The 13,415-nt window shown below is 35.9% G+C and overlaps 1 protein-coding gene across 1 annotated transcript in view; it reads right to left on the reverse strand.

Annotated features, from left to right (window-relative positions):
- Nucleotides 1-60: 60 nt before the first annotated feature.
- The window catches only part of LOC134822983 (RNA-binding protein Nova-2-like), a 68,980-nt gene continuing 55,625 nt past the window's right edge, over nucleotides 61-13,415 (reverse strand). Inside the window, exons 2-5 of the mRNA XM_063834285.1 lie at nucleotides 7,137-7,284; nucleotides 6,806-6,965; nucleotides 5,866-5,981; nucleotides 61-1,523 (exon numbers count right to left, since the gene is read on the reverse strand). Coding sequence (XP_063690355.1) covers nucleotides 1,024-1,523; nucleotides 5,866-5,981; nucleotides 6,806-6,965; nucleotides 7,137-7,263 — 903 coding nt within the window. The 5' untranslated portion in view covers nucleotides 7,264-7,284 and the 3' untranslated portion in view covers nucleotides 61-1,023. The remainder of the gene's footprint in view (nucleotides 1,524-5,865; nucleotides 5,982-6,805; nucleotides 6,966-7,136; nucleotides 7,285-13,415) is intronic.

A 13,415-nucleotide genomic window follows, 5' to 3' on the forward strand; every position in this document is an offset into this window, starting at 1 on the left:
CACGTATAAAAACGGGTCCGATGTTAAAAAGATCAGATTTGACTAATAAATACGCATTACTAACAAATAAAAATAAAATATTTCGTCACTACGCTACCATTTAACCAGGCGATATATGTGTATTCATTCAGTTGTAATGCGAGGCCACCACCATAAAAATCAAATACTTAAATAAACTTAAATTTTAAAACTAATACCTTGAAACGTAATCGTTAGCTAACTATTTAACTGGCGTCAAGAAAGACTTAAATTATAACGGATCTATATATTAAACCTGCAACGCATATTCAGAGGTACATTTAAAATAATTTATTAACTCATATATAACTAAAAGTTTGACAAGAAATCTCAAATCTCAGTTTCTTATCTTGACTTGCGAAACTGAACAATGATTTAAGCTTGCTAACGCTATGACATGAGCTCAATCTGTAAGGCTAAGGCCGCTTTCAATTGGGAAGTTTAACATCTCAACTGCGTACTAAACGTTTTCTATTAAAAAAAGGAATTTTTAAAGATGGTCCATTTTTCGAAGAGCAGAAATGTTGTGACAAAATTCAACATTGCACTAAAAATTTGATTTCTAATCACAGTCGGGATCAAATTGAGCTCAAATCAACATCTTGCATTTAATTAAGAAGGATCAAGATAGTATCAGAAAAGATTAATTTTACCAACCCAGTGAACCCAAAGGAACGTTTACTATATTCCAAGCTATAAATTCTACAAATGCAGTGATTATAATCGATAAAAATGTTCTGGCTTACAAAAAGTCAAAACTGACACAATCATACACGACATTTAAGAAAATTTTCCCCTAGAAAAAGTCTAATTAGCAATAACTTAAAAGTTAGTTATCGAACTATAAAAGCTGTAAAAATCAAATAGAGGTTTAATTGAATACACTTGAAGGCTGTTTAAAATAACGATATATTGTAACCGGTTAAAAATATGATAAAATGACAGTCTAGTGCCACGATGTAAGGTGTGGCATATATAATAAACTACTAGAACTTATCAGTTCATTTAAGATCTTGAATCTCTACGGGGGCCTCGCTCCTCACGCCTATCATCTCGCCGTCCGTTATTGTTGTCACGGTAGTTGTTGTAGTTTCCCCGTCCTCGGCCTCCGCGGTATCCACCTCGCATGAATGGAGGATACATATCATAACCACCACCACCACCACCACCACGAGGTCCACCATAGCCACCGCCATATCCACCACGCATACCACCTCCACCACCACCACCGTTATACCCTCCTCGTCCACGACCCATATTATAACCACCATAGAATGCAGGGCCCCTCCGATCCATGAAGAACATATCGTAGTCGGTGACAAATCGCATGCTGGCATAAGTATCCTCGCACACAATCTTGATGATCTCCTCAGTGCACTCGTCCACACAGTCCTCTTCACCCTCGATAGATATCGCACGCTCGTCCAAGCCAAAGGGAGTTTCTGAGCGACGCGTCGTGTTGATCTCAACATTGTGCTTACTCTTCATCTCTTGTACCGTCTTTCCTGCAGAATTGCGGTGTTACATTTATTAATTGGCTAGTTACAGGCGAAAAATTTTACACATATGCGGGGTGTTCCGTAGAAAGTGTGACTATTTTCCACATTCATAATTTTAGACAAAATCATACTTCACGATTATGTTCAACTGAATTTTATCGAAAATACGATAGAATTTATAGTTATGAGTATTGAATATAAGTATGATTAATTACTAAGTATTTGCTCGAAATAGCCACCATTCCCCAGTAGGATACTCCGTATGGAGGGTCGCTACCTCATACCTTGTGACGCGGACGGTAGTCAGTGGGTGCCGCAACAAAAAAAAAAAAGCCACCATTCTCAGAAATGGCATATTGTAGTCTGATTACTGATATTGACATTATTTTTGGCCGAGGTCTAAGATTTTCAAAATCTAATCAAAACTTTTTAAAGGACTATCTCAAAATTCTGTCTGTCTCGATTTTCAGTACAAACTTGGTATGCACAAATTCCATACATAAATAACATATTGACACTATGTGGTATAGCAACTCCACCTTCATTAAAATGTTTGTTCTTTTTTTAAATAATCACATTTTATTTGAAACACCCTGCATTTGTTACTTGTAGTAGAGTATCTTGTTACAGATACGCTTAGTTAAAGTACATAACTTGTGTGTGTATTCCCATATTATCTTAGTATAGCTTGTTAAGCCGCTGCATAGCTACATATTGTATTATAATGTATATAATAATAACAATTATATTGTGTTCTTCTAAGCAACCTTCTGCCATTCTATTATTGTTCTATACTTCTCTGTGTATAACTGTAAATAATATTACCAACGAAATTCCAAAGTGGGCATCTATGTAATTTTCAACATTAATTGTTACCTTCATGCCCACAGTTCACTGCTAAATGATATCTTATTTTATCACTCATTAATTTATTACTTATTATGTTTTACAATTTACATGCTATATCCTTATGTCCCTAGAAGGGTGTTCTGCTAACAGTTTTCGACTGACTTGAATGTCCTGCACAGCAGATTGAAGCTTCTTAAATTATTTTTTATTCTTATTGTATTGCTGTGTAAATTTGATTCTAATTCTAATTCTAATTCTCTCTTTTTAAGCACAATCTCGACTCGTCATTTATACAAACATGTCTTAAGAGTAGGTCACCAAGTTAAGTAAGATGAAAGGTCACCAAGCTTAGTAAGGTCACCAAGTTGAGTAAGGTCACCAAGCTTAGTAAGGTCACCAAGCAAAGTAAGCTAAGTGCAATATTGCGCTGTATATCCAAAATAAGCGCAGAGAGCTTTTCTAGAGTTCTACAGAGAAAATAACACACAAAGCTCATATACTATTTCATGTTGAATTACAAACGAGTAGTCTATCTGATGTACTACAACTAATACGATCTGACATGAGAAGCAACGTCTCCGGTGAGTATTAACTCTCACCACATCCTCGCTTTACGTCTGATCTCTCTCAGTTTTTTTTACTCTGCTAGCAGGGTTTTAATTATCATATTCAAAACGATCATGTAAGTACGTGACGATACTAATAAGTAATGAGAGTTAATGAACGTAAAATTAAACGTCTCTTCAACCGTAAAACGCGGCGTCTCTTCATAGTATTACTAGACATGATAGAATTAGCCATTAGTTCTGTTCCATTACAGAGTTACGGGTTTATCAACGTCTGGGATTTGAGAGCTGCGAATTCCGCGAGAGATAATAAATAAATAAAGTAAAATTTTATACAGCATTTTATCGGTAAATATTTGAGTCAGTTATGATAAGAGATGCCACGTGTATCTTTGTGTTACAATATCAGCTTGTTGGGGTTCTGATAAGGGCTCAATACTGGTCAAGGTAAAGAGTTAAGGCTAACATGAGTCTGGCATACATCCATATTTTATGGTCTTTCATAGCAAGTGATAAGGAATAATCCCATTATTACCGCTGAAACACGATGTGGGATTTTTGGCCAGCTGCCAACAAGGTCACGAGTAGCGAAACCAAAATTTATGCCATTGATTATACCGATAATAAACAAAATTGCAGCTGAGTTGAGAATTAAAATTACAAATCTCGCTTGCAAGGTGTGCCAAAAAGCTATTGTTGCCCATTTTGAATTCATATTTAGAGCCAAGGATTTCAAGCTTTGCTAATCATCTCCTGCAGGGATTCAGCTCTTTTAAATTCAACAGAGGATTTTTCTCTTTTTATATATCCTTCTATAAATTACGATCGTCGCATGAATTACATTATATTAAATGTTAAAATGTTAGCTTATTCATTAATCTTATTAACTGCAGTACTGCACGTAAGGAACTAGGCAGTCTAAAACTGAATTTTGTGTCATAAATATTTGCATGATTTCTTACAACCTCAACACGGAGTATGGCACACTATTTCATAGCCTACTGAGATTGAAACGCAAGATAAAGAAAATATTCAGTTGGGAGGGGATGCACAATAACGAATACGTCATTATATTAACATGTGTTCATGCCTGGAATCTTTATTCGATTACCTATCTACAGTGAAACATTATCGAATGTTGTAGAACAGGAGAGATGTCAATCTTGTGATAATATGACTGGTTCTGAGCTGTAAAGCACGGAATGGTCGGGGAATGGTCTAACTAGGGTATCTATTTCAAGCTGCATAGAAGCTTCAGTAGCCGGAGCATCAAGAATCCAGAGCATCATACTAATCATTCCACGAACATCAGTACTAATTCAGCCTCTTAGTCAAATTACTTTACTTTTACTTTGGGCGATGCTCAATCGAAATCTCCTCCACTCTACGTCTCCAGATGGTTCTGTCGCACATAACTGTTCGGAGATCTTCTACCCGCAACCCTGTGTCCCTGGCTACGGTGTCAAGAAAAGAGAGTGGTCTCCTCCCACGCCTGAACTGTGGCAGCCGCCAAGGAAGGATGGTAGAGATGACCTGGTCTGAAGCTCTCATGCAATGCCCAGCAAATCTGGCACGTCTCTGTGCAACGATGGTGGAGATGGAAGGGAGGTCACCATAGATTTGCTTTAGGGTTGGATGCTTCTTCCATGAAAGATTCCTGGCTTTCATTAGGAGCCTGGTGTAGCACCCGTCGAGACGCTTCTCAAACTGCTTGTTCAAGGTCCAGGTTTCTGAGCAATACAGCAGAACAGGTTCGATGCATGCTCTGAAGAACTTGACTTTCAGCTGGTCAGAAATGCCAGAGGTCATACCTTCTGCAGTTTGATACAGGCTGACCAAGCCATGCCTTTCCTGGTGTTGAAGTCCTTCCTGCTCTCTGCAATATATGAGCCCAAGTATTTGAAGTCATCAACCTGCTTGATCTGGTAACCGGATATTGAGTTCACGGGGGCAGCATCAGGAATGTTGATGGTCATGTATTCGGTCTTGGAAGCATTCATCGCAAGTCCGACATGTGCTGCTGCAGTCTCTAAATCCGAGAGCAGTTGTTGCAGTTGGACTTGCTCTATGTTATCGGCAGTCAAGGCCAGGTCCCGGTCGTCAGCGAAGTCAAGATCTGTGACTCTGACCGCAGGTACTCTCCGACTTTGCCTGGGGATGATGGTAAGGCCATGGTCAAGAGTCATGCAGTTCCTAAGGACATAATCGAGGACGATGATGAAGAGGAAAGGAGCGAGTGTATCACCCTGAAGGACCCCGATGAGTGTTCTAAAGAAGTCAAATGATAGTACCTAGTACTATCAAATGATAGTACCTAGTACCATAGTAGATGATAATGTATGCAATTATAGTTTATTATACCCGTAGCTAAGAAATCAATAATTCGATGTTTATTCAACGAAGTAACTAATACCTATTGTTGAAATTCAGTCAGATCCCAATAAAATAACTCATGAAAACCTAATCAAATTATTACTACTTTTTTTTCTGAATTATTGAACAAAACTGGAATGGAATTATATCATTAGCCACTGTGTTTATACCCATAAGTGTATACAATCTTGCACATAAGACCTTGGTCTACATATATATTAAATTATTAACCATTCATTCTGTATGTGCACGAAAATTTATTTCAATCAAAAAGAACAACTAAATCAAGTCTTGACATGTGAATATTCAAAGATTATTATTAAACTTCAAATATGCAGATAATAGATGTAAGGTATTTAAACACTGCCTCGCCATAAAATGGTAGGTAGTGATACCTGTCAAGTAATTTGACAAATAACATTCCAGGGAACTTATGCACATTCCACAACTATCTATTCAAAATTTATTAAATTCATTTTATATTTATCATCAAATTTCTACATGATACCATTGTGGGATCAGCTAAGTATTTATTTTTTAGACTCAAATGGAGCACAAACCTGCTTTGCCGATGATACGTCCGAGGGTATTATCAGAAACAACCAATTTACAGCACTGCTTTCTTTTCTCGTTCTCCGTCCTTGGTCCTTTCACGTTCTCAGGGGGTTGATCAGTCCTAAAATAGAGAAATTATTGTCTAATATAATGTTATACTGGTGTGAGGAGGTTAAATTCAGCAACAATCGTTCAAATGAACTTACCACGTCTGACCTGATGCCATTTTACACTCTTAGATCTATACTTCTCTGTATATAAATGTACATATTTATGACAACAAATGTCAAAGTGGTTATCTATGTGATTTTCGTACTACTAACTAGTAACTACTTTAATGGTTACCTTCATGCCCACAGTTTAATGTTAAATCTCACTGTACCATATTCATTAACTTATAACTTATTACATACTATATGTTTTGATTCTATGTCCTTAGAAGGGAAGTCCGTGAACATAAATATATTCAACTAATCAAGACTTTAAAACCTTTGGGAATTAACACTATAAATCCTTTTGGCTTTCCCTTACTCCTTACATCTTAATTTTAACTTTATAACCGTTTTAAGAGTGTTCAGATTTTTAAAGGAATTTTGGGTTTTACAAACTTTTTACAATTTTTAGGGCTTATGTCACTGAAGATGACGCCTTGCAACATGTTTGACGATAGCCTGTAAAATGTAAATTGATAGTTTGATCTCAGTATTTACAACAATTCATCTAGCTTGATTGATTCAAAGGGAGATAAAAATGCCTCTCTTGTCCTTAGAAGGGTATTCTTCTAACAGTTTCTGACTGACTTCAAACAGCAGTTTGAAGCTTCTTTAAATTATTTTTATTCTTATTGTATTGCTGTGTAAATTAAATTCTAATTCTAATTCTAAATGAAAAACGATCAACCACCCAAAACATGTTGGTCAGAGTAAATATAAAATCAAATCATACCTGATTTTCTCCTGGATCATATTAACACAGATCTTGATGGCATCAATGCTACCCCTGATAGAAATAACTCGTTCATTGGTCCCTGGAAATCTGACATTGTTCTGGGAGACTACCACTGCTGCATCACTCCTCTCCTTGATCTCCTTTATATTCTCACCTCCTGTGTAAATTACGTTGTCAAGTCCTCTTCTTAAAACTTGCTATCTTAAATTTTCACTAATATCTTTCAGTCAATTATAATGTTAAATTGGCACTGGTGAAATTTGTTGAACTGAATTGACAGTGACCCTTCTCTTATGTTTAGATAATTAATTTGAAAGGTACATTTTACCTTTGCCTATAACAGCGCCGGCAACATAATAAGGACATAAGATCTTGATGACGGAACCAGATCGTCTAGGACGAGAGTTCGGTTCATGTTCATGTTCATGTTCAGGGGCAGGGGAATCTTCAGACATGGTGGACCTGGACTTGTGAAGCTACAAACAATAGTAGTGGTTAAAATAAATGTCAGTAATAACTTCTATCCTAGAATCAAATCTGGAAGAATAGCATATCCTGGAGCTCAATAGATAATGGTAAGTAAGTAAGTAAGTAAGTAAAGATTATGACATAACATCATCACAAGTGTCTACAAAATATCATTGCACTAAATAAAAAATAATTTAAATAAATATATTTTTCCATCAACATTTTAATAATTTATCAAATTCAATTTTATTAATTAATAAAATCTAATACATTATCTATAAATAATTCATTAATACTTCCCAGTGGAATAAAGATTTATGAAACGCTTCTTTGCCACAAAAGGATGAAACCAAAGATATTCATTATGTGTCTCCTTATTGCTTAAATAACTGGGTCCTTCAATTTTCCCTAAAACTTCATTCGAAACATTCCAAAAATAAAAATCATTTACACTGTTTTTAGAAATCATTTCTTTCTTAAATCCTTCCAATCTAACTTTAAAGCTTAAAACTGTCGAGCAGTTCTTGACATCTGAAGGGAGTTTGTTCCAGTAAGGAATGACTCGCTCCGGAAGAAAAGAAGACTGGAGATTCTTAACTTTAGTTACACTCTTATTACACCTATTGGTTGAAACTAGATTAAGACCAGATCTGCTCATTCTGAACAAACCCGATCCATATTCAGTCAAACCACTAGTTACTTTAAAAGCTTCGATAAGGTCCCCACGTATTCGCCGCTCTGCCAGCGTTGTCAAATTGAGGATATCAAGTCTGCAGCTGTATGGAAGAGTACCCACCTCATCAATAAGACGGGTAAACTGCCTCTGGACGCTCTCCAGCTCCAAAACAGTCCCCCAACTTCCATGAGCCGCAACTGGATTCCACAATTGGACACAATACTCAAGATGAGGTCTTATCAAAGCTTTATAAATAGCTATCATTACAACCTTTTCTCTAATAACTAAGTTCCTTACAATCCAGCAGATCATACGATTTGCTTTAGAAATACATGCTTTTATCTGTTCATTCCAAAGCAAGGAGCTATGGGTAATAACCCCCAAATCTTTTTCCTGTGCAGATACTTCTAGTTCTACTCCATTTACAATATAATTCGAGTTAGGATTATTATTCAGATTAATATGGACTACTTTACACTTGGCAGGATTGAAGTTTAAGTGCCAAATACTCCCAAATTTCGAGTTCTAAAATATCATCAGATACACTTCTATGGTTAGCTGCATTACAAACTAACTTGAGATCATCAGCAAATAATTTAATCTTATTTTTAACATTGTCAGGTAAATCGTTTATATAAAGAATAAATAGCAAAGGACCCAATACTGACCCCTCGGGAACACCAGATAACACGTGTTTCACCTCAGACCATTGTCCTTCTACACAAACCCTCATGGTTCTGTCTGTCAGAAAGTCTTTTATAACATCCAAAACTTTTCCCTTGACCCCAAACCCCTCCAATTTAGATAGAAGTCTAAAGTGGGGGACTGTGTCAAAAGCTTTACTAAAATCAAAATACAAAAGATCGACAGGAGCACCTTCGTCTAAAATATCAAGAATATTATCAAATGTCTCTAAGAGATTAGATAGACAAGATTTACCCTTCACAAATCCATGCTGATGCTTGGAAATTCGTTCTTCTAAAAATGTTAATAAATGTGCCCTCACCAACTTTTCATACACTTTGCACAAAATACAAGTTAATGAGACAGGTCTATAATTTAAGGGATCAGATTTAACACCCTTTTTGAACAATGCTACAACAGATGCTGTCTTCCAAATGTCAGGCAGGACTCCTGTTTCTGAACACTTAACAAATAATTTAGTTACAGCTTCAACAAACTTTTCATCGTATGCTAAGGATTTCAACAACTTTGGATGAACGCCATCCGGACCAGAACTCTTAAAAACATTAAGCTTTAAAAGCTGCTTCTTGATATCAGAACTGCTAATTTCCATATCATCAATAACCTCTTTGTTGTAACTCTCATTTTGGGGAAGAGGGCCAGGTGGTTCACGCACAAACACAGAACTAAAGGCACTAGCAAGTACCTCAGCTGACTCAGATGAACTATCTGTGCGTGTACCATCTCCTCTATCTAAAGAAACAACACTTGACTTAACTTGACGTTTATTACGCAAATACGAGTAAAAAGATTTACAATTCTGTTTTAAATTAGATGTAATCTTCTTTTCATAATTTACTTTCGCTTTAATTTCTGCCACCTCAAAAATACGCTGCTTGCTATTTGCACAGCTAAAGTTAATATCCGAAGGATTAATATCAAATTCAGCCCATGCTCTGTCCTTGTTCTTCCTCATTCTTTTAAGTGAAGTTGTACTCCATGGCAACTTGACAGGTCTGTTGTCGAGATAAACCGAAGCAGCTGGGACAGCTGCAGCAACAGACTCCAATTTACCATGTAGATCAACCCACATATCTTGAACATTATTTGTACAACTATAATCCCAGTCAATATTATTCATACTAAAGTAAAATAACTCTTCTGAGGAAATCTTACCCCAAATAGGATTTAAAATCTTTTGTTTGGGACTTTTGTTAGTATTGGGCGAAACAACCAGTTCGACTAGTATCCCAACATGATCACTTTTGCCAAGCGGAGAAACGATCTTACAACCGTTGACAAGAGCATCATTTGTATACAAAACCTGATCAAGAAGACTCTCCTGGAGAGTATCTTTCACAAGCCGTCTTCTGGTTGTTTCGTTAGTAAAGTACCACGTCAAACCACTGTCATTAAATAAATCAATATACTTTTGTTGAATCATTAAAACCTGATTCTTACTAGAAATACCACTATTTACACTACCAGTTTCCCAAGATACATTAGGTAGGTTAAAATCTCCTATGATAATGGTTTCAAAAACATTCTTTTCACTAGATATGTTCTTGATGCAAGATAATAACATATTATTCTGTTTTAAATTCAAAGAGGTAGACCCATAAATACAACAAATACTAATCAATCCACCAGAGGTATTGACATTAATAGCTAAAGAGTCTGGTGCTTTTAAAAATGAGCTCACTAATGAAGCATTGCAACTGTTTTTAATATAAATAATAGAACCTCCACCTCCACTTATGTTGCTAGTGGAGTTATCGAATTTAAAATCTCTGTCTTTTCTAAACATACTAAAACCTTCAATAAAAATTTCAGCATCTAAAATATCACTATTAAAATGAGTTTCTGTAATGCAGATTACATGAATGGATTTATAAACTGATAGAATACATTTTAGTTCATCAATTTTATTAAATAGTCCATTAGCATTAGATAAAAAATATTCATGGGCTGACTACATTCTGTATCACTGCTATTTACTTCTTCTCCACCTTTTTCTCTGTCTTTTCCTTCTCTGCTTCTTCCCGCCTCTTCTTCCTCTCTTCTCTGGCTAAAAACGGTCTGCAAAGCAAATCATGTGAATATATGACTACGAAATAGATCTATAGATTTGTCCATAATATTTAATACCGTATTGATGGTTTTGAATTTTGTATATTGAATTTTAATGTGAAGCGTTTACTCTTCCCCCTCGGCAATCAATTAGAAAGTTAGATTGATGACAATAATTGCCAAATGACGTAGAAGATATAGATGTTCAATGTTGTAGAGTGATTTCAAGAGTAGTGGTCCACAGGGGTCCGAAAAAGCCGTACAGGCACTTGGGTCCTTATCCTTGTCACTAGTCCCAATTGGATTCACTTTACACAAAACATGAACGGTTACAATTTAGACGTACACATTGGCACGATATTTATTAGAAAGCAGACAGTATTAAATAATACGTGCGTGCGCGGCTTGAGCCGCGCCGCATAACAATTTATGCGTTTAGGGGCTGGAGTACGCGTGTTTACAGATTAATGAATTGTTGCATTGTAAATATTTAAAGTTGACGATATTTTATGATTTAATAGTAAATTTTTCAAAGCTGGCTTTGGACTTAGGTAAAATTATAACTTATTTATTTTAAAGAAAAAACCACGGATAGTTTTAAATTTACATAGTCGTACAACTATAATCAAGTTAATCCTGTTTTCAAGAATGCGCGGCTTTGGCGGCCAGTTATTGACTTGCACATAAAATTGAATTTTCAATAGAAATGTGAATATAATGTATTAAAATTTAAAACTTTCAAAACGGAGGCTTATAAATATTATTATATTATGATTGTAAAATAAAGGATAAAATTTTAAATTTGTTTCACTTGATTTGTTCAAGACCGTCAACGAGTCTGACTTGGCGCGCGTCTAGCTAATTGGTAGGTTATAAACATACAACAAATTTAAACAGCATGCAATATACAATAAAAATAATTGATTTACGATGTTGGATGTCAAACCTTCGCAGCTCGGCCCAGTGTTGCATTTCGCCGATCTACCGCAGTTGCGAGAAGAATTATTTGATGCGCGGCGCGGCCCAGTAGTGCATAGCGCTACAATAAAAATAGTGAAATTACGACAATGGGGGTCACAATATGATTTAAGTAAATAATTTATTCACTAATCACAAGGAGGACCAAAGCGCAAAGAAACTGCTGCTAATATAACTGCTGCTGACTGCTGCAAAATAGTTGTCACCTCTGACCACACAGTTATGTCTGCAACACATTATCATCAAATTATTTATTTTGCATGCACAAAAGATGTAATCTCTTGACATACGTTGCATGCCATTTTTCAAAAGAGATAGGTTACAGTGGTTTTTTGAATATATATAGCACTTTGAATGTATATAGCACTTTGTGGCTCTGAAAAAACTTTTTTTGCTTTGTGACGGATGCAACACCATGGTTGTTGAAATTTTTTAGAAAAAGCTTTTGAGTAGCGGTTTTGAAACTTTGCATAGCTCTAATTTTTGTGCCTATGCCTTAGTGTATGGAATTTCGAAGATAAATATTGCAGTATACCCAAACTATGGCCCTTTGAAAAATTGAATGATTTTTTTCATTTCCGAGTAGTGTTCCTTTGAATGAGAAAAATCACAAGTTCAAAGTTAACACAATATGAAACAAAAAACTTTTGTTGACCTATAAGGTTTAAAGTCGAATGAAAAAATTTTACCAAAATTAGGTGTCTATCTTAACATTTTTCATTTTCACCAAGTGGGACGTTACCGTGGAATTGCACTAGATCATCTTTTTCCACTCTGTTTATTTCACTGTCTCTACTTGTATGGTGCCTAGATAGTTTGGTATGACTATATTGTATTTTCATACATAACTTTTATGATCAGTCACTGTTCTGCAGTAAACGTTTTTAATCATCTTTTATTGTATATTAAAGTATTCAGATTATTTGTATATTTGGAGTTCTATAGTAATAATAATTTTTATAGAAATTTTAAAATTTTAGGGTTTTAATACTTTCAACACTACTATATAACAAATAATTTGAGGGATGGAAAACGATGACGGGCAAACGGGGCACACTGATAGTGCCCCAGCCAGTAGAGAACATGTAGAGACGAATGAACAAGCTGAAGAAGAAAGTACTAAACCTGAAGAAGATTGTTTCTGCAAGGAACACATTGAAGATTCTCTATGGATCAGATGTGATTGCTGCATCAAATGGTGTCATCTTGATTGTGTTGGACTGACAGGACTTGACGAGACTCAGGTGCTTTTGATCAAACAATATAAGTGTCCACACTGCATTGTCAATGCAACAACAATGCTGATCAAGTTGAGTGAAACCATTAATGAAACGATTACCAATGCTGTTAAAAACAGTCTGCAGAACGAGTTACCAACAGCAATGGCTGCTGTCAAAAAAGATATAGTCAATGAATCATCTTCAAAAGTGAAGAGCTACGTTGATGCAGCGAAGGTTGACCTCCAGGCAACTATTAGTGACAAGCCACCAACTCAATTAGTGAAGGCAACAGTCCAACAGATTGATGCTGACAAGATCGAACGGATCAAAAGAGAATGTAATGTGATCATTAGACACGTTCCCGAAATGGCTATCAAAGAGAACAGATCTCAAAGCAATGATCTCAAGTTTTTACATGAAATTTGTGGCATGGAAGAAGACGTGATTGTGTCCTGTTTTCGGGCAGGTAAATTAACTGAATCTGGTGAAAGCAGGGAACATCAACCTAGAC

Source organism: Bolinopsis microptera, chromosome 11 (assembly GCF_026151205.1).
Source record: "Bolinopsis microptera isolate Bmic1 chromosome 11, MBARI_Bmic_1.0, whole genome shotgun sequence".
Classification (NCBI taxonomy): Eukaryota; Metazoa; Ctenophora; class Tentaculata; order Lobata; family Bolinopsidae; genus Bolinopsis; species Bolinopsis microptera.